The sequence below is a fragment of the Lissotriton helveticus genome, chromosome 12 (genome assembly GCF_964261635.1).
Source record: "Lissotriton helveticus chromosome 12, aLisHel1.1, whole genome shotgun sequence".
In the NCBI taxonomy this organism is placed as follows: Eukaryota; Metazoa; Chordata; class Amphibia; order Caudata; family Salamandridae; genus Lissotriton; species Lissotriton helveticus.
Window position 1 is genome coordinate 423460015 of NC_136073.1, and position 21138 is coordinate 423481152.

General features: G+C 47.8%; 1 protein-coding gene across 2 annotated transcripts in view; it reads left to right on the forward strand.

Annotated features, from left to right (window-relative positions):
• The window catches only part of CHD9 (chromodomain helicase DNA binding protein 9), a 2123706-nt gene that overhangs the window by 1282416 nt on the left and 820152 nt on the right, over positions 1-21138 (forward strand). For both annotated transcript variants that reach the window (XM_078670246.1, XM_078670247.1), the window contains exon 24: positions 9153-9352. In XM_078670246.1, coding sequence (XP_078526372.1) covers positions 9153-9352 — 200 coding nt within the window. The remainder of the gene's footprint in view (positions 1-9152; positions 9353-21138) is intronic.

Consider the following 21138-nt stretch of genomic DNA (forward strand, 5'->3'; position numbering starts at 1 on the left):
CCTAAATGTCTGTGCCTCCCAAAGATCGAATCAGTTCTCTAAGATACAAAGATGGCCGGCGGGCTAATCGGGGATGGTTATAGTGGTGTCAAGACCAGTGCATTCTGGGCTTGGTAGTTTTTACGAAAAACGGGCATGTAATTTAAAATGCAAATATGGAAAACTTGTGAACCGCACTGGTCCTGTGTAGCGCATTATTTATAACGGTGTACCAAAACTCAAAACACATCAGAATTAACGATCTACAAAAATGTGTTAGGACCCCACAGCCTTAGAGTTGCCATGTGTTAAAAAAAGGGGGGGGGGGAATTTGGAAGGAAAGCAGGCACTTAGACCAAGCCAGGTGATATGGGACCAAAGTACGGTGGTTGCCAGTATTGTATTACAGGCGAGTGATCTCAGACAAGTTGTTTAATCCAGTCTGGGCACTATTGAATTTTAGTATTAAGTATGCTTCTTTCTGAAGCAAAACACGATCAATGTCTAGGACGTTCTTTTTTGAATTGACTACTTGCAGCACAGACCATCTGAAGTCATGCTCAGTGTGACCCTTTTCTAGAAAATGTTGTACCATGGGTGCCACCATCACTTTCTTCTTTATTCTGGAACGGTGTTGGCTGATTCGATGGTTGATCTGTTGATTCGTCTTGCCAACGTAGATTTTGGCACAAGGGCACTGAATCACATAGATGACATTTTTAGTGCGACAATTGGAAAATTCGTTATGCGACCATTTGGTCCCTTGGTGAATAAATTCTTTGCCCTCAATTGTATTGGGACATGCGACACAATTTCCGCACTTATGATGGCCCTCAATGGGTTTCAAATTCCACTGAGCCACCAAATCGCTTCTTGGTTTTGGTATGGCAACGTCTGCTCGGACCAACTGCTGGCCAATGCTCCGGTTTTTTTTAAAGGCAAAGATCGGCCTGGGGAAAGGACAATCAAGTCCTTCCAACAGATGCCAATTCTTAAGTACAGCTTGCCTGAGTTTGTGTGTGTCAGGACAAAATGTCGTGACACAGACGAGTCTGTCCAATGGGGGACGATGTTTAACTTTCAGTAAGCATTCACTGGGTGTGTATTTTGCTCTCTTAAAGGAATGCTTCAGAAGCTTTTTTGGGTAACCCCGTTGGCGCATGTCAGAACAGAACTGCTGTCCATGTTTCTCATACTCATCCATTTCAGAGCAATTACGTCGAATACGGAGCAGTTGTGCAAAAGGCAAATTGGCTTTCAGATTTCTTGGATGGGCACTGTCGTGGTGCAAAATAGTATTCCTATCTGTTGCTTTTTTGAAAAGGGATACTTCCAACTGTCCTTGGGTACATGTGACCTCTACATCCAAGAATGTCATGCGACTAGTGCTGTGTTCAATGGAAAACTGTATGTCGCTGTGTCTAGAATTGAGCCAGGCGTGGAATGACATCAAATCAGTCTGGCTCCCCTGCCACAGGAGCCAGACGTCATCAATGTACCTGTACCACTGTTTAATTTGTTCTTTAAAAGGATTGTTCACCTCAACAAATTTCTCCTCGTACTGGGCCATGTAGAGGACTGCCATTTCTGGGGCATAAGGACACCCCATGGCAGTCCCCTTGATCTGCATAAAGAACTCCCCATTAAAGGTAAAGTAGTTCTTTTTTAGCGCTATTGTTGCCAATTCTAGAATAAACCAGGTAGGAACCCGATGGGGTCTTGATCTCTTATCAAGATAGATTTGTATCACCTCCAGAGCCTCTTCTTGAGGAATCTGGGTATAGAGGGACGTTACGTCCATGGTGACCATTATTTGGCTTTGAGCATCAAATGGAGTACCTTCCACTTTCAGAAGGAATTCTGTCGTATCTCTCAGGTAAGATCTTACTTCTCTTATGAACGGTTTCAAAAAGAAATCCACGTACTGTGCAATTGGTTCTAAGCACGAGTCGCACCCCGAGACTATCGGGCGACCCGGTGGGTCAAGCAGGCTCTTATTAATCTTCGGGAGAAGATAAAGGACAGGGGTCCTTGGAAATTTCTTGAGCAAATAGTCATATTCTTTAGTGCCCAAAAAGCCGCTTTGTTTGCCAAGTTCCAAAACTTGGGAAATTAATCCCTGGATCTGCTTGACAGGATCCTCTGGAAGAGCACGGTACCAGGTGGTATTTCTAATATGTTTTTCTCCTTCAGATAGATACATTGGGCGGGGCCAGATGACTACCGCCCCGCCTTTGTCTGCTTGTTTTATGACAATAGACGGATCGTCTTTTAGGGATCGAATTGCCTGACGTTGTTGGTGGCTCATATTTTGGTGGGTAAATCGTTTGTTCTTTTCTAGTTTGTTGATAGAAGATAGCAGAACCTGCTCAAACGCTATGACCTGTTTGGGAATGTTGTTAAAAGGTGTAAAACTTGACTTATTACGTAACCCTGTCGGCTCATTATTCTCAATTGTTGGTGAATTTGAGAAAAAGGCTTTAAGTCTTACTTTACGACAGAACTCCATAGCTTCCATTTTAAGCTTGGTATAATCTGTTCTCAAGCTAGGAACAAACTTGAGACCTAAGTCAAGAACTGCCTCTTCGTCAGCAGATAGTTGTCTAGCTGACAAATTAACAACTAAACTCGGGGCGCCTATGATTTGTAATGGCTGCTCCGTGTTCTCATTTCCCAAGGTACCTTGTACCTGGGTTTGGATTGTTTGCCCTGTTCTAAAAAAGACACTCCCTTCTTTTTGTTTCTATTGTCTGCGCCTGATGAATCCGACGACGATGTGCTGGAGAAAGTTGTAAACCTAGTTCTGGATCTCCCTTGGAAATTGGACAAAGCCTGTCGTGAATCCTGCTGCAAGTAGTATTCGTCCCGCAAAAAAGGGTAGACTTGATCTATTTTGAAAGCCTTTACGTCCCTTTCGTATTTGTTAGTTTTATCATTAATCGTATAATCTTTAAATGCCAGTATCTCTTTTTCAATCTTTTCTAAAAGTGCCTTGGCATCCGTAACAACCTGGCTGGTCTCTAAGGCCTTAATTAAATCCTCAATTTCTTCTTCCTCTTTTGCGCACAACCTCTGTGCAGTCTCTATGGTATGGACCATAAGATCCCGGCTGCACTTAGTATTAATAAAACTGAAGCCTTTCCTATACTCTTGATCTTCAGTGAAAATAACAGGAATATTCTTAACCTGAAGGCCCCAAGGAATTGTGCCTCCCTTCAAATGCTTCAGGAGGAAGTAACCATGTAATTCAGTTCTTACATGTTTCTTGCGGAGTCTAATTAATTTATCAGACTCGTTTTGTTGCTTCGCACTAGTACTGAGTGCAACTGTGGAGAAAGGAGCAGAGGCAATCAAATTCTGTATATGGGTTTCAGAGAAAGACAAAGTGTCCTTTTCTGCCATATCTCAGAGAGAACCAAAAGGATCTCTCAACCTCTCGATTGTATATCTATGAAGGGGCGTGTTTCTTATGTCCCAAATTCTCTCGCAAGTAAAAACCCGCTCTAATGCTGTGTCCCTAAGGAGGTAGGTCCTTATAAGTGGTTGAGACTAGACCTTATACAACTTAGAAAGTTTCAGAGCAGATTTGTATGCTCTCACAGTCCTCCGGTAGGAATCCTTACTAGAGTGGAGCCAGTCCTTCCTCCACAGTTGCTCCGCTTTTTTACATTCCTTGCGGAGGGCTCTGAGTTCCAGGCTAAACCAGGGGTCCGAGCCTGTCTTTCCGCTCTTATCTTCACGGGTTTTTATAGGTATGATAGAGTCGAGTGAGTCGGAAATCCACTTCCTGAAATTGCTATCATCTACGACAAGGTCCCCAGAGGGGGCAGGGGTCGTTGATTCCAGAGCTCTGGTCCAGTCCTCGGTTGAGAGTCTGGACCATGCCCTGTCCTGGGTGTACGTGACGGGCTTGTGGGGCTTCCTGAATTCTCCTGGCCAGAAAAGAGGAACCAAAAAATGGTCTGTCCAGGGGAGGGGGCAAGAAGGTTTGGCCTGGAGGGTACGGACATTTGTAAAAACTGGGTCTAGCAGATGGCCCTTGATATGGGTAGCTCCGGTATTGGCCAGTTGGAGGCCATAAGCAGCCAAGTCTAGTATCAGGTCAGCAGCCCCTGTGTCTAGGGGATCATCAAAGTGAATATTGAGGTCCCCTAGCACAGTAAAGTTAGGTGTAGAGTGGGCAAGTGCTGAAATAGATTCTAGTAGGGCACTAGCAAAGGGGCCAAAATGGCCGGGGGGGCGATACACCAGAAGACCTGCCAGAGAGATTGTCGGGGCCAGATGGATGGTGAAATGGCAGCTCTCTGAGTCCGTGATATGAGCATCGCTAATTCTGCATGAGAGATGATCTCTGTGCAAAATGGCCAGTCCGCCCCCTCTACCAGAGGGACGTACTTGGGACTGGATAAGAAAACCCGGGGCCAGAGCCAAGACCACATCCGAGTCCGAGTGTGTTATGAGCCACGTTTCCGTAAGAAACAGGATGTCTAGCTCATGGTCCACGAGCAGGTGGTTAATAGACAGGGCGTGCTTGGGGAGCGACCTACAGTTCAGTGCTGCTAATTTCAGGCCAGAGTGTGAAATTGGTGCCTGAATCAGTTGTAAATGGACCGGGTGGCAGAGTACGCAATTTATAAAATGTCCATCTGATTCGAGTACATAATTACACTGTGTGTTCTTTGTAGGTCTAAGACTTAATAAGGCACGACTCGAGTAACTCACCCTATAGGTGTCCGCGCCCGGCATAGGTTCTGGCCCTAAGCCCATTCGTGCGCGGACGGGCGCAGATGGGCAGGACTCAGGCTTGACTCCAGCGCGAATCCGGCGTGCCCGCTGAACGCGTCCGCTGCGCGGAGTCATTCCTGAACGTTTTTTAAAGCCGAGACTAGAGCGCCGAATAAAGGTAGCCCTACCCAAGATGTCCGCCGTCAATTCGGCCGACCTGAATGAATGGCCCTAGAATCGGCCACCAGTTTCTAAGTCACCCAGAGGAAATAAACTGCCCCAAATGACGAGAGAAATATCGTGTGTCAGCCCTAAATAGTGTAGGTGCGCTGTGCTGGCTCCGGTCTAAAAACGGGGAAGGGGTCGGACACAAGGGAAAAGCAGTGATACAATATTAAAAGTACAAGATAAAAAGTTTAGCAGCCGTCCGACTGAGTGTAGGTGTAATAATAAAGCTCTGACATTGACAGGGGCCTTTCTCATCGCCATAACATTGGCTATTCATGTGAGCAAACTTTAGGATCTCTGTGTGAATCCTCCTTATCCCATGATAAGTTGGTTTAGAAAACCCAAGCATCTCCTCTGCTGAAAATTATTCCTCCTTTTCAGGTTGGCCAGACCATCACTGTTCCAGCATTCTTTGCTCCACTTAACCCCTAAAAGAGCATTGTTTTTTATACCTATTATTATACCAAGGAACTATCAGCTCTTTCTGGGTTTTCCTGAGCAAAGAAGGATAAAGCAGTGCAAACATAGACCATTTCCTGATGGATTTTCCCCTTTTGTTCCTTCTACAATTGTCCCGAATTGGAGATTTGCAGACCCACCCTTCCAATCTGCCAATCGGTTTTGCATCTGCTTGGAAAGTTGTGGGTCCAGTCCAGACACCTGGGAAATATTCACAAGGTGAGGAATTCGAGTTAATGGGACTATACACCAGAAAGATCATTAGAGAAGGTATGTAACTTGTTCCTCATTTGCATACTTTAATCTGTGTGTCTACTAGAATACTTTTTAGCTTGAATATCCTGCTCTTTTGCTCCAGGATGCATGGTAACAGAGAATCACCCTCCCACTTCTCTGATTCTGAATGATTATAGAACCTTTCATGCATAGATCGATTAATGAAGAATAGTTAAATGACACTAATTTTATATGTGGTTATCCTTATTTGAATTGCACCTTATGCTATTAGGTTGCCATTGTCACTTTAGTACGATGTGTGCCCCTTTCATATAGCTCTGTGATATCCATTAATCAGTTTCCTGATAGATACTAGTAACAGCAGACTCCTCATCTTAAGAATATCACCAGGTGCCAGACTGGATCCTAGTGATTTGTTTTGTTTTTACATTAGTGTCTCCTATGCATTGGTGGGTGCTGTCCAGCAGCTCCACGGTCACTCTGTACCACACCAATAATTACAGGCTGGAGCCTCAGTGAGCAGATGTCATTGCTTCTTTCTGCTCCCTTCAACGCACATCTAGAGCTCCAGTCCCAAAGTTGATGGTATTTCAGCAACTTCCAAAATTCTTCAACATTGCACTAAGGAACACTGTCCCCATCGACAATGACAGGATTCAACCTGTGCTGAAACTGTATGAACTTGACGTTGGTCAATAATCTGCATGAGGTGTGTTTATGGTACTTGCCCCAGCCACAAACCAAAATCATTTGACAAGTGTCATAACCCCAGCAGTGATTTTGGAGCAGAAGGAGAAACTCTAATTTGCCTAACATGAGAAGAGAGAGCGGTCAAGGACAGATCCCGCTCAATGCCACTCTTTCAAAAAGTTTACTTAGCTTTTGTAGCCTTCGGGTAAGTCGAAGACTAGACAAAAGCACAAGAGGACTAAGCGGAACTCGACCCTAATCCTGCCACTCGTAGTCTAGTGGAAGGGGCATCAAGATGGGGACTCCATGCCTGTGGTGTTACCAGAATCTAACCATGCCTCATGATTGGTCCCAACGCATGCCAGTTTCCCTGGCTGTCATTTTGAAAGGACCTCTTGTCAAAGCATCAGGGCATGGTTCTGCATCTGAGTCTCCAAAATCTACACTTGGGCAAAGAGCTGTGTCAATTGAAGGCTTTTGACTTGTGGTCCATGTCATCCTTGCAGCCAGATTCCCTTTCACAAAGTCCATCTATAATGAGTGCTGGGACAAATATTTTGCTTGATGCAGGCCTTGAACCACTGACCCCTTTCGAACCAGGATTTTAGATATTCATTTGTTTGCTCTTTGACTGACCCAGCAGTCTTGCTGTGGGCATGTTGAAATGTTATATGTTGGTTTTAAACCTTTCTGTATTTGCTTGATCAACCTTGTTGAGAAAGCAAATCGAGTGTTTTGACCTGGATGTTTCCCCTATGTCGTTTGCCATACCACATTGGGACCTGACCTGATCTTAACCTTCATGTGCATGACCTTCAAGCAAATGCACAGCTGTGCTTTACAACTCATAACTTTAAAAGTAGTCTTCCACATTGAAACTACAGCAGCCCACCATATGAGTGCCCTACATGCACTTGGCATTTAACTGCCATTCACCAGCTCCTTTCCAGACAAGTTGATACTGAGGGCCATGGTTGTCCTCCTACTGAAGGTTGATTCCCTTTGACATTGGCCAACCATCCACTCTGCCAGTCTTTTTTTGTTCTGCCTCACCCCTTGAAACTGGAGGAGAGACTCCATCGACTTGTCCTTAAGAGGGCTATGAGCTCTTACATCAGCTGGAAAGATGGGCAAATAATGAAAGCGGACCATACAAAGACATGGTAGATCAAGAGGCAAAAGCAGATATGTGAGCGAAGGATTAAAGAGAAGTCACAGATGTGAGAGATACAAACAGTTATGAAAGAGTGAGTCCGGTAAAAACAGTAGGTAGTAGACACAGATGACACAGCTGAGATTCAGAGAGAGGTAGGTAAAACCAGTGAAATGGGATGATAGTATGAGGGATGTGATATAGATACAGATGAGAAAAGAGATAGATAGGAGAGACAGAAAAAGAGGGAGTAATAGGTGTGAGACCTGCAATAAAGAGACAGCGGATGATAGCTGACTGAGGTTCGGGAAGGTAAATGAGGCTTGTAAGAAAGATACAACTTAGATGGGCAGGTAAGACAATAAAGAGGCAGCTGAAAGAGTCTGGAGACAGATGCGAGAGATAAGGGGCTACTGAGAGTGGTCAGAGAGGAGGGCAGACAGAGGGTGGGAAGAAAGTTTAAAGAGTTAATAGAGACACTAATGAGACAGCTCAGAGAGAAGGGAATACTGGTGTGAGAGGTGCAATAAAGAGAGACTTTAGAAATACAGCAAATAAGTGAGGAAGTGAATAGGTGGGTAAGTGGAAGATTAAAGAAAGGAGAACATTGAGTGTGCTGATAGTGACAGAGCTTGTTGGCCGACAGAGTGGTTATACAGTTTAGAGATAGACATGGAGGCAAGTTAAAAAACAGTTGAGGGGAGAGGTGGGGAGGAGTAAAGGGGAGAGATGTAGAGGAGATATTTAGACAGACAGATGAGAGAGACCCATACAAGAGAGTAAGAGGCTGCGAGATAAGGGGAAGAGATTAAAAAGTGACAGAATAGATGGGAAAATCCGACTTGATATCTTGTAAGGAGATCAGTGAGGAATACATACAGGAGGAGAGAGAAGGGCTGAGACACAACTTGTTGTTGTCTCTCTCTGCCATCCTTGTGAAGATAGGTGAGCAACTGGTAATTAATAAAAGACAGTTGAGAAACAGAACGCTGAGGGTGACAGTTGAAAGAACATATGACAGCTCTTCCTATCATGCTTTTGGGTCAAAAGACGTTATGTCACTTCCGCTACCCCAGCCATTTTGGTGAATCAAAGTCAATGTATGTCTTTGGTGCTAGCTATATTGTGCACATATGGGTGTCTTATGTCGGAGACATATCTCTAGCATGTTTTGATTGGAAAAAAAGGGAATTTTAGCTACTCTATGCTGAAGTGGCGTGCTGTTTTGCACCACAGTAGCCAACTACATGGAGTATCTAGGCGTTATTGGTTGTATGTTACAAACATTAATGTGTTCTCTTGGACGTTAGCCTCTGATTTCATGGTTAAAAGTGCTATGTTCGGAATTTTGACAGCCAGATAGGTCATACGTTATTGCTGATTGCAACCTGTGATATGTTTGTGTGAGTGATCTATTTCGAATGTAATATGCAGTTGTTTTCTTTTGTTTGCAACTAATTTATGTAAGCTGTTAATTATTAGCAGAAATTGAGTGGCTAAGTTAGCAAGTAAGATTGTTATTTTATGACGTGTAATTTCCTAATTCGTTTTTCTTTGGGGAACCCCCTGTGAAATAACTTGTGTTTTGCAGACCTTAGTTTATAATTCAGGAAATGCCACAGCTCTACATTTGGATTCTACTATGGTGATAAACTAATGGGCTTTTCTGACTCTGGACTAGATGGGGCCGATGGAGAGATATTCTAACCCACGGGCGTTTCAAAAGGCAACTTAACGAACAAGATGTGGAAATCATTTGCCGGGCACTGTTAGCCTACTGCCTTGTTCACTACAGAGGAGATGAGAAGATTAAAAGCTTCATTTGGGATCTCATCACACCCACCGAGGATGGACAGACAAGAGAGTTACAAAACCATCTTGGTATGTCAAACAACAATGGTTGTTTTTTTTTTCTTGTTGCACCACATTTTCTAGGCTAGAAATAGTGATAATGTTGTGAATGTAATGATTAGCTATTAAAAGATAAATAACTGAAGAAATGAAATAGCCTAAAATTTTTATTGGAAGTCATCCATAAAATTCCTATAGAAAAGGACACATTTATAAATTGATTCTTTTACAAGGGACATACTTTGCTGAGCACTGAAACTAAAGATCTGATCAAAACTACTAGCTGGTAGATTCCTTCACGTAGAATTATCCCCAGGCGTGAGACTGGATCTGGAAAACTTTTGCCACAGCATCCCTGCGTGCCAGGGACGGATTGACACCACGCGACTCCTCCCAGGCGTCGTCCACATAAGTGTTGTCAGCGAGGTCACATAAGACCCACCCCGGTGCGCCTACTTCAGTTTTTTCCTTTTCCGCGTGCAAAGCGGATCTGATTCTTGCAACAGGCCTGTTTGGGCCCTCTTTTTCCTTCATTGTGCGAATGCCTACGGGCTTCCAGACTTGCACGTCGTGTGGGCGTCTTATGTCGGCGACAGACGCTCACCTCATTTGTATGTGGTGTCTGGGGGAGGATCACATCACCACTGATTGTACGGCGTGCCAACAGTTGAAGCCGAAGTCGCGGCGGCAGCGTCGGATGAAACTTCTCTTGGCGCGTCTCTCCAGGTCGACGTCCTCCCCCCGGTCTGCTTCGGTGGACGGCTTCAGATATGGCCGTGGTCATCGTCCTCGCCCTTCTCTGATGTCACATGAGCGTCGCTTCCCAGTGGATAAGTGTCGCATTTTGTCCCCGGGGGCTGGTTTCCCGCCTGCCGGGGGCTCAGGCTATCCGCCGGTGATGCGACCCGCGTGTCGTCCTATCCACCATTTCCCGGTGCTGGTGCGTCGAGAGTCCAGATGGAGACATACACGGCGGCTTTGCAGGCCTCGCTGGTTCTCCTCCTCCCACCCACCAGGGCGTCGGTGGATTGCTTGCCTTGCGCAGGGCCCTCCGCGGAGCCGCCGGCTGCTTCGGCCTCTGCGCTGACTGGTTCTGATCCAGGCTACGAGGATGTGGTGCTGTTAAGGTGCCGCCCCTCTCCGGCACCTCCATCAGGTCACGGCGTTCTGGTCGCCTTCGGGTGCTGGTTCTCCATGGCGTTTCTGTATGTTGCTTTTGCTTCCTGAGGTCGGGTGCGTGGCCCCTACTAGTGTTGTGGCCGGACATTGTCTCGCCTTCCTGCCCCTGTCCTGAGGGCTGGAGTGATTCTGAGAGCTCCCTTGTCAGGCGTAGACTGTTGGTCTTTCTGGGGCCCTGGCTGTTCTTCTTGCTTTTGGCAGCTTATGACTGTTGGCGCTGTTGTCCTGGCTGGCCTGTTGCCTTCCATCTGGAGGGGGCTCGCCTTCTTTTCCTTGGGCTCTCTGGGCTTCTTCTCTACCTCCTCTTCCTGTCTTGGCATTGGATGGAAGCTTTGTTGCCTTGTGAGGGAGTGAGGTGCTTCGGCCTCTCTAGCCTTGCCCTTGGTTCTTCTGCTGTGAGGGTACAGGCCTCTTCAGTCTCCCTTTCGTCATACACCCCCTTGGGTCTGTGGTTTCCCCTTGTGGGCGTTCCTCTTGCCTGGCGGGGATGACATTTCTCTTCCGGCCGCAGATCCGGTTCCCTGTGGGACCATCTGTTCCATCCAGGCTGGTGGGGTCCTTTCGCAGACCCTCCTTCCCCGTGGGTATTGCTAGGGTATCTATTCTACTTGAAGGAATCTGCGGCTAGTAGTCTCTATCAGATGTACGAGTTACTTACCTTCGGTAACTACATATCTGGTAGAGACGATTCTAGCCTAAGATTCCTTCACGGCCTGCCCTTCCTCCCCGTTCCGCAAGGACCCTTGCGTTGGTCTTTGGTACTCGCCTCCTGGTGGGGTGCTGTGTCTCCTGTGAGTACCTTCTTTTGCTCTGGACGGGTGGCTCCATCTGGTCGCGGTTCATTCCTCTTCTTGGTTCCTTGGAGTATGGGGTCACGGTGCTTCTGTGCCCTGCTGCTCTGGTTACTCAAGGTTCGGGGGGGTTTGCCTTCCATCTCTGTCCTTCCCTCCCTTCCCTTCGCTGCTGAGGGTCCTGGCCCCTCTGCTTACCTCCGACTAGGGGTCATCTGGCTAGGCCTTCCCTTCTTCCTTGGGGGGTGGTTGCCCTCTCTGCTTGGGTGCCTTGGAGGTTTGTGCTTCTGTCTGTCTTGGGACTGGCTCCCCTTCCTTGCTTCTGGATGGGGGTGGTGGGCCTGTTTCGTGTATCATGGCTTTTACGCATGTTCCTTGTTTCAGGGGAAAGGCTGTGTATGTGCTGGCAGGGTGGCTGCTCAGGGCTCTGCTCTGTTCTTTCTTCTGCCCCTGCCTTTGGACACTGTAGTGTTGCACTGTTCTTTCTGGTGTTGTTTGTATCTCCTAATCCCATGCTCCCACAGTTTTTTGTCTGGTGGCTCCGCGTTGAAGAAAGAAAACTGACGTCTCGCCGGAGTGGGTCTTATGAGACGTCGCTGACGTCACGTACGTGGACGACGCCTGGGCGGAGTCGCATGGTGTTGCTTGCCCCCGGCGCGCAGGGATGCTGTGGCAAAAGTTTTCCAGATCCAGTCTCACGCCTGAGGATAATTCTACGTGCAGGAATCTGCGGCTACAATAGTCTCTACCAGATACATCGTTACCGAAGGTAAGTAACTCGTACTTTCTGATAAATATTTTTAACTGTGGATTCCTTACCTTGTGAATTTTCCACAGACTCAAACTGGATTTGCAAGCTTTTCGGGCAATACTTCTGCACGCAGGTAGTTGGCATTGTGTGGCTTTGTGCCAATGTTGTTATGCACTTAAAGTGACGAACCAAGCTGCATATAAGCACCATCACTGTGTGCTGATGTCTGTTTCTTTCCGCTCCTTCAGACGCAGATCTGGAGCTTCCCCTCGGGCTTATTGACTACAAATTTTATCGAGATTTACAGGTGTGCAAGGGAAATGTCACACCCTACGATGACCGGGTTCTAACCATGTAGGGTTTGTGTGTGTCAGAAAAAGAGTCCAAAGCCTGTGACGACTGCACCTGCAAGCCATTCCTTACTTTGAGGCCAAAATGTAAGTTGCCAAAAACAAGAAGACTTTGACATAGCTGGTCGAAGTTGAAAAGAAAGTCCCAGTCCCACTCCCGCAATTGTTCAGCAGAAGATTATCATCACGGTCGAAGCCTTCAGGTAAGTCCACGACAAAGCATAAGAAGTTGAAGTGGGAATCTGCTTCTTCCCGCCACTCTGACTTGGGTGCAAGGGCATGTTTGTGGTTCCAGGTCTCGCTCCTGATCTCCATCAGAGCTGAATCATGTAGAGGCCTTCAGAGCCGCCCTGCTGCACGTTTTCTGCTCCTTACAGACTCCCTCTGGAATGCCTTTTGGTCCCAAAAATAATCAGGAGCCTCCAGTGGTGCTTTAGACAGAGGGTCCACCCTCAGCGCTGTCTGTGCCCCCAGAACCCGGTACAGACTTCAGTTTCAGCGCCATCCCATGAACTGGTTCCATTCCCATCGTCACAGATGCTGACCGCGCCCGAGTAGGATATGCAATCCATCATGCTTTCTGATTCCGAGCGTAATCCACTGCCACTTCGACACAGATGGTACCTGGCTCCGCCCAGCACTCAACCGTAGGCAATCTGGAGGAGGCTGGCTTAATATATGATGTACACTTATTTAAGTGAAGCACCTTGCAATAATCCAGGCAACCCTTATGGTGATTTTAGTGGTCTTCGACAACCATAGATATCTCTTTAAGTGGTAGCTGTGGAGAGCAGCCTTCAGGTTTTTTCTTGAAGTGTTAAGCAGCTTGTTTCACCAGATCTATTCATGTAGTGTAGGTTAAAACGAAAAGGAACCACACAGTGTATATATACAAATAAGTCTTATTTATTACACAACACTCACTAACATATTGGTATATCTCCTACCCGGAGATATAAACCTATACAGAACAATACTTCAGTTGCAAGTGGGTAAGTAAGCACAATACACAGTGGTGTCCAGGGGGAGACCAAACCATATACTAGAAAAGTGGAATGTGAACTGCGAATGGAATCGGGACTTGGACCAGGTTACTCAGGGGAGCAGGGGACACAAGGAAACACCCAAGGTAATTACCTAGGAACCCCGCGGAGGCTGTGTGCAGAGTGGAAACACAGCTGCGTACTCAACACAAGTCATGGGAAAAGTCGCGGTTACAGTTTTGAAGAAGGACCCTTCCCAGTGGACCCTGAAGAAACCCAGTGAAAGACAGAAGTTGGGAGCGTCACCCCGCCCGTGCATACCCCAGGATACCTATACCACGGAAACTGGGTGCATAGGTGCAAAGTGATGTAGACCATAATGGAGGACTTCAGAAAAGATGCAGCTGACGAAGTCTGTGTAAGAGACCAGTGGAATCCAAGGATTGATTCTTTAAATGAAGAACCTACAAGCAGAGATGAGAGTGTATGCTACTCGGAGGTAACGAGGAGACACTGAAGAGCAATGCCTACCAATGTTGGAAGGTAGGAATGATGACCGTGACCATGTTGCTGCAGCTGTGAGAACAATTTGACGCTGAGGTAGACCAGGAGCCGTGCACAAGCTGTCCCATTTTGGAAGTCGGGAACCAGGGGGTCTCTGTCCAGTGGGAGCACCAACAAGCATTGGCAGCTGAAACAGGTGTGGAAAGCTAAGAAGGCCAACGTTTGGACCAGCATGGCCCAAGAGACTCGCCACAAGCTGGATAGTCAGAGCAGGCCCTGAGCAATCAGGTGAGCCACTGAAGCAAGAGAAGACCCTCATGAGGACCCACAGGCCTAAAGAACAGGAGTCGCAGGAGGACCTCAAGCAGGCCCACGATGCAGCGGATGCAGTGAAGATGCTGTACTTGGCAGGAAGAGATGCTGGAGCTTCTTGTAGCCCGAAGATCTCTGGAGTGCAGAGCCAACAAGCCTTTGTAACAGCAAGTCAACGTGATGCACAGGGGTTCTGTCCTAGCGATTCCGACGAGGGATGCTGACTTCAAACTTGCTGAGATAGGTCAGGCCTTGTGGGAGTTGCAGAGCCACCACCTGTGCTGCTGAGCCTTTTAAAGTCCGTGGGAGCAGCTCACCGGTCAGCTTCGTTATGGTGCTTGCAGATGCAGGGGAGTGACTCCTTCACTCCAAGGGAGATTATTTTGGGTGTCCTTGATGCCCACACGTCTGTTTAAGTTCCTGGAAGGAGCACAGACACCGACGAGGCAGAAGACTTCGAGAGCAGCAGGATTGTTGCAGTCTCGGTTCCAGTCGCAGTACAACAAAGTCAAGTGTCCAGACAGTCAGAGTGTTTTGGTTTCAGAGAAGAGCCTTGTTCCATGACAAATCTGAGGACCTACCCACAGGGGAACCCTTATGTACTCTAGGAAAGGGGCTGGAACGACTCTGGGATCCTTCCCAGAAGAGGGGCTGGACAGAGGATAGGACACTCCCCTGTCCTTTGTCAGGTTTTGCACCAAAGCAGGTACCAGGGGTTCCTGAACCGGCTCAAACTAGAGTGTGCCCACCGAGACCAGGAAGACGGTCACCCAGGCCCTCGTCACCAGCCGTCTGGACTACGGCAACTCCCTCTACGCCGGAACCACCGCCAAACTCCAGAAGAGATTCCAGCGGATCCAGAATGCCTCAGCACGACTCATCCTGGACATCCCCCGTCGCAGCCACATCTCCGGACACCTGAGAGACCTGCACTGGCTCCCGGTCAACAAGAGAATCACCTTCCGACTCCTCACCCACGCACACAAAGCCCTACACAACCAGGGCCCAGGATACCTCAACAGCCGCCTCAACTTCTACGCTCCCAAACGCCAGCTTCGATCGACCAGCCACGCCCTCGCCGCCGTCGCCCGCATCCGAAGAGCCACCACAGGGGGACGGTCCTTCTCCTACCTCGCCGCCAAGACATGGAACTCCCTCCCGAACCACCTCCGCCTGACCCAGGACCACCTCGCCTTCAGGAAGCAACTCAAGACCTGGCTGTTCGAGCAGTAGCGGATCCCCCCCCCCTAGCGCCTTGAGACCCTCTGGGTGAGTAGTGCGCTATATAAATGCATTGATTGATTGATTGATTGATATGCAAGGAGGGCACCATATGTTCCCTTCAAAGCAGTCTGGTGGCGCTGGCAAGCGCCCCCAGCCCAATACACGAAGTCCTGTCTGGGAGGCGGTCACACCTCCATGTGACAGGAAACCTATTGATCTACCTTCTGTAAGAAAGTGGCTCTGTATATACTGCTCCAAAGTAATGTACAGTGTGTACAGAGTCCAACAGTCCCCAGAGGTTTGGCAGAGGTTAAAGTTAGATATTGCCTTACTCTCTAAAGTGGTAGCTTGGTTGAGCAGTAAGGCAGTATCAGAGGACAGTGTAAAGCATTTGATGTACACATGCAGTCAACAAATGGTCTCACACACTCAAGAACTGAACTCTAGGCCAATTGTTTTGTATATAAAAATATATTGTCGTTTTATTTTAGAACCACAGGTTGGTATAAAAATTATTTCTCAGAATGAGATGCTACAGTTGAATACTTTCAATGAGAATTATGCTTTTGAATGCAATAGATACAGTGGTTGCAATATGCAACACAAACTTAACACAATTATAACATTGAGCTCCATGGGAATTTTAAGCAAACTGCAATGTAATTTATTTACAAACGTTTTTCCTACTCCGGGCTGGATCCTGGATTCAGCCCTGGTGCATCTCCTGAAAACAGTTGAAGGAAATAGTTTGTGTTATACAGGTGATTTTTAAGGAATATTTAGAAGTTGCAAAAATCGACACTTAGAAGAATTTCGGGCAGAAACCAGCCAACGATATCCTATGGAGGAAAACTAGGTTATCAGTAAATCACAGTTATAATTGCTTTTTCTGGTCAGTGCTGGGTACTGTCAGGATCCATCCTTCTTCTCTTGGAAATCATTACCTGAAAGGACCTTGCAAGCGCAGGCACCGGTGTTGGAAGACTTCCTTGCGGCTGCTGTTGGCAGAATTGCAGCGCTCAGCCATCTTGCAAATGCGGAGGTGGTTCCGTTCTCGGTGGAGGTCAGCAGTCTAGCTGATTTCCTCAGTCCTCGAGAGTGTTCCCCCTTCGCGCATGCGCGCATTGCGGGCGGCGCACTTCAACTGACTGTTTTCACAGAGAGAGCGTTTTCCTCACGCTCTCTGTCACAGAATTGAAGAAACCTTGAACAGTCGTTTTTGGCACCAGAATTCCTACTATGAGGAAAGTAAGAATTATGCGCTTGGGTGATGTGTTAAAGGGCGCTTCTTAACCCCTTCGACGCTGATGACGAGCTGGGCTCGTCATGAGGTAGCCTCCTGCTACGCTGATGACGAGCCCAGCTCGTCACGTAAAGTGCGCTTTGAAAAATCTCAGCGTACGAGCGGAATTCCGCCCGCACGCATGCGGTTAATGAAACCTTTTCTCTCTCAGAAATATCGTCATTGAAGAAAAACACTTGTGGAGTCTTCGTTTCTAGAGTCTTGTGAGGAGAAGCAGGCTGTGTTGGGTGTCTTCAGTCAAGAGAAGCCCCCATACTTTCAAGTAAGAGTATTTAGAATTTAAGTAACGTCGCAGGCTATTACCAAGAGGTGCCTTCGCTCTTGTATGAGAAAACTGATGGAGTTTGCGCCTCAAGCCTATTGAGAATTTTTCTTGAACTGTCAGTTCATTCTGAGAAGAGACTATAGCTCATTCAGAGGGTTATTTCCTTGAGAATTTCAAAAGACTTGTGTTAGCGTATTTTTCCTGTCAAGAACTTTCTGGAGTCGCTATATTCAGGAAAACTACAAGAACTATTTTTGACCTGTGTTAGTCAATCTGTTATCCTGAGGAAAAAAGACTCCCTTTGGAAGAAACTTGAACTAGAATTACAATAAGAAGATTGAATGCTTAAATCCTCAGGGTTTCTTCCAATGAATCAGATTGTCAATTCATAACAGACAAAACATATTGGAGAGTAGCTAGCTTCCTTGTGCACACTGGTAAGATACAATACCCTCCCAAGAAAATTCATAGAAAGAGATAGCAGGTTTTAGACAGAGAAGTTAATCACGGTTTATTCCTTTCTAGAGCGAGAATTGCCAGGTTTGACCAGAGGCAGGCTCAGTGCCAGAAGAGAAGCAGTCTCTCTTGTTTTGTCTTCCACTTCCCCTTTCCCTTCCCCGAGCTAATTCTATGGACTGCAACTTATAAAGACAGTCTTTGGAGTTTGGTCGGTGGGGGTACTGGGGCAAGAGCATCTGTTCCTGAGGGGGCCGCTTCAACGTATCCTTTTTCTGACAGGTACCTAGCTCCAGTACTGAGATCTCTCCTGGTAACAGGCGAGTAATTTTGTTTTCGTTGATCGGGTGATTTTTAGGGAATATTTCAAAGTTTCAAAACTCAACACTTAGAAGAATTTCCAAGTGAAAACCAGTCAATGTTACCCTATAGAGTAAATGCAGGTTATCGGCTTTCAGGTAAGTACTCGACTGGCAGAGTTAAGGTTTTGGGGTAAGACTCCGGGGTCTCCCAGTTTCATGTTGGTACAATAGTTACACCCTCAGCGGCACAGGGACAGCCGGGTGCAGAGAGAGTAGGCCCACTGTTAGCCAATGGCGGGTATGGGGCCTTTGGTTGGTGGCTGCTAGCAGGCAAGCGACGCGGCTGTGGGAGCGAACCTCCTGGTTACTTACTCAGGGCAAGTGAGGAAGTTGAACAGAACAGCTGGTGCACATCCAGTGGCACTGGGGCGACTGGGTGCAGGGTGCTTTTGGGCCTTCAAGCGCCCAATGGATTTCAGTGGGTAAGCTGCAAGACGAACAAAGGCTGCAAGCTCTGGGGACAGAGATTCTTCAGGTGCGACCACCACTTCGAGGGGTAAGTTGGAAAGCTGTAGGTTGGGTAGTCACCCAGGAGTTGGGCGCCGGGTGCAGGGGTGTCTTTAGGCATCTGGAAATCTTACCCTCTGCTGTTCGCAGTTGGGGGGTCCCTGGAGTAGAGGCTGCAGTAATTGTCAGGAGCATCGAGGGAAGTCCTTTGGTGCTGGATTCTTGGTCACAGTAGCCGGGGGAACGTCCTTGTGGTCTTTGTTAACTCCGGCACGGGCTGGGCTTGACAGGTGCAGTGTGTGCTGGATTTGCGGTTTCTGGTTGGCACCAGGAGCTGTAGATGTTTGAGCAGAACCACTGCTCGTGGGAGTCCCAGTCTTTAGTTGGGAAAGGCAGTCAGGTCCTCCAGGGTTTTTGAGGTTGCTGACCACTGGAGACGCAGGGTTTTAGCAGGAGCAGGTTCGAGGATAGACAGGCCGATAGGGCTGGGGCCAAGTCAGTTGGTGTCGTCCTCTTGTTAGCAGCTGCACGGCAGGTCTTCTTTCTTCTTGTTCTTCTTGTAGTTTCGTAATTGGGATCTAAGGAAGGAAGGTTCAGGGTGCCCCTAAATACTAAATTAAGGGGTGTTACAGGTAGGTAAAGGTCAGGGACCAATGGGTCCCTTCCCTACGGTGGGTACACCCCCTTTTCTGCCACTCTCCAGTGGGAGGGGGGTAGGAGCCCGTCCCTGGTTGTCTGGGTTACCCATCCTCAAGATTGCGGGGGACTCAAGGTTGTGCTTCACCCCGCCTCCTCCACCTTAGGGGTGAAGTTGTCAGAGGTGGGCACACCTCTCTTCCTCGCTTGTTTTTCCCGCCGGTTCTCCTGCCCAAAGTGGGGGGAGAACCAGTGGGGGCCAGTTGTTGAAAGCAGCAAATGGTCTGGAGAGCTCAAAATGGCGGCATGCCTTTGAAGCTTCTACTTCATGAACCCTGCCCATCCGGGGGAGGGGGGGGCTTGGCACCTCGTCCCAAGATGTGCATTGTTTCAGGCCCCCGACAGCAGCAAGCACTCGACCCAGGGGTCCAAAAACATGTCTGGTGGTGGCAGCCTAGGCAGCCACTCAGTCAGGTCACTAGGAGTTGGTCGAGTTTCAGGGGGCATCTCGAAGATGTCCTCTGTTGTGCATTTTACATTAAATCCCACACTGGCATCAATGTGGGTTTAATGTGCTGAGAAGTTTGATACCAACCTTCCCAGTCTTCAGTGCCGTCAGGATCAGCACTCTGCAGGATTCGTTTGCAGCAATAAGCTCCACCTCCGGACCTCCCAAACACCCTGACTGATACCACACAGGGTGTTCGAGTGATACGGTGAGGGAAAACCCCCGAAAACGGGGCAAACCCAAGGAAGGAAAGGAGGGGTCAGCAGGGAAAGGAAGCTGCAAAACAAAAGAACAGGTTAGTACACTTCCTATGTCTACTCTCAGTAAAGTCTCGCTTAAAAGGACTAATCACCTGCTTCTATCATGAATCATTCTCCGCACAACGGCCTTCATCCCTTTCCTCCAATCCCCCCAGAGTGGCAACACTCTTCCTCATGAAAATCATACAGCTAAAGAAGTCTTGCACAGTGCACTGTTTCTACTATCCAGCAGATCAATGAATGCAAGCAAAAGGAAGCAAAAACTGCAGAGGCTTATTCCAAATAAAACGATATCAATTACGGCATTGAAATCCATGAATGGAACTTAAAACCTCTTTTTGTCAAAACCCAACCAAACACGGTGAGGTGTAGCCACAAAGCCACTGCCACCAGCTTTGGGAATTGTAATCCGAAATAAAAGGACAACACTCGTCATGAATTCATGACGTTAATGAGGAGATTGTCATTCCCCTTCATTCCGCCACTAGTAGTACCAAACCAAGTAAAAATGTTGAAATAAACAAACGCCAGTCACGCTTTATCCAAGGACGTTCTGAATCACAATAGTTTTATGTCGAGTTCAATGCGACTTGCATTTCCTGCCAAAGGTGAGTGCTCGGCACTCCTAAGAAACGGTATGCCCAGCAAGCAAAGTAAACTGTTTCAGTAACGATACCAAACCAGGAACGCCAATGTCGCCGAATCCTATGCAGACCTCACTCCTGGGAAGGAGAGCAGGAACCGAGAGCAGCCGCTCCCGCGGGGACAACAAGAATCACTAGCCCCGAGCAAACCGCCCATCAGCGCTAAATTGGGAGGGCCGCAAAGGGTCATGGAAGTTGTAGTTCTCGGCCCGCGATAGCTGGGAATTGTAGTTCGCTAGGCAGGCGCGAGGGCTAAGACCTGACAGTACGCCCTCCTCCCAAGCGCCTCCTAGGTCCAGGCTTCAAAGGACATCTCCGATGGAACGAAGCAACCGCCCTGGGAGCATGAACATTGTTCCACGGTTCCCAGGAATCATCCTCACTAGAATATCCCTTCCACGAGATCAGATACCACAACACACCTCTGCGCACCTTGGAGTCGCGAATGGACCGTACTTCATATTCAGGACCACCCTCCTGCTCCACCGGCGGAGGCGCCCTCCTCTGGGAGGTGAGAGCCTGTTTTAACAGATGAACATGGAACACCGGATGTATTCTCAAGGAGCCAGGCAACCGCAACTTGTAGGCCACAGGGTTGATCTTTTTGACAATCTGATAAGGACCAATGTATCTAGGATGGAATATACTTCTCAGCTTGAAACGGATGTACTTGGTGGATAGCCACACCCTGTCCCCCACCTGAAACTGAGGACCTGGTATTCTGTGCCTGTCCTCCCATCGTTTGTATACATCTTTGGCCTTCAGCAGGTGTTTTCGCACCTCTCTATGTACTTTTCTCAACGTTCTCATGCGAGCCAGAACAGTGGGCTGATCGCCTACT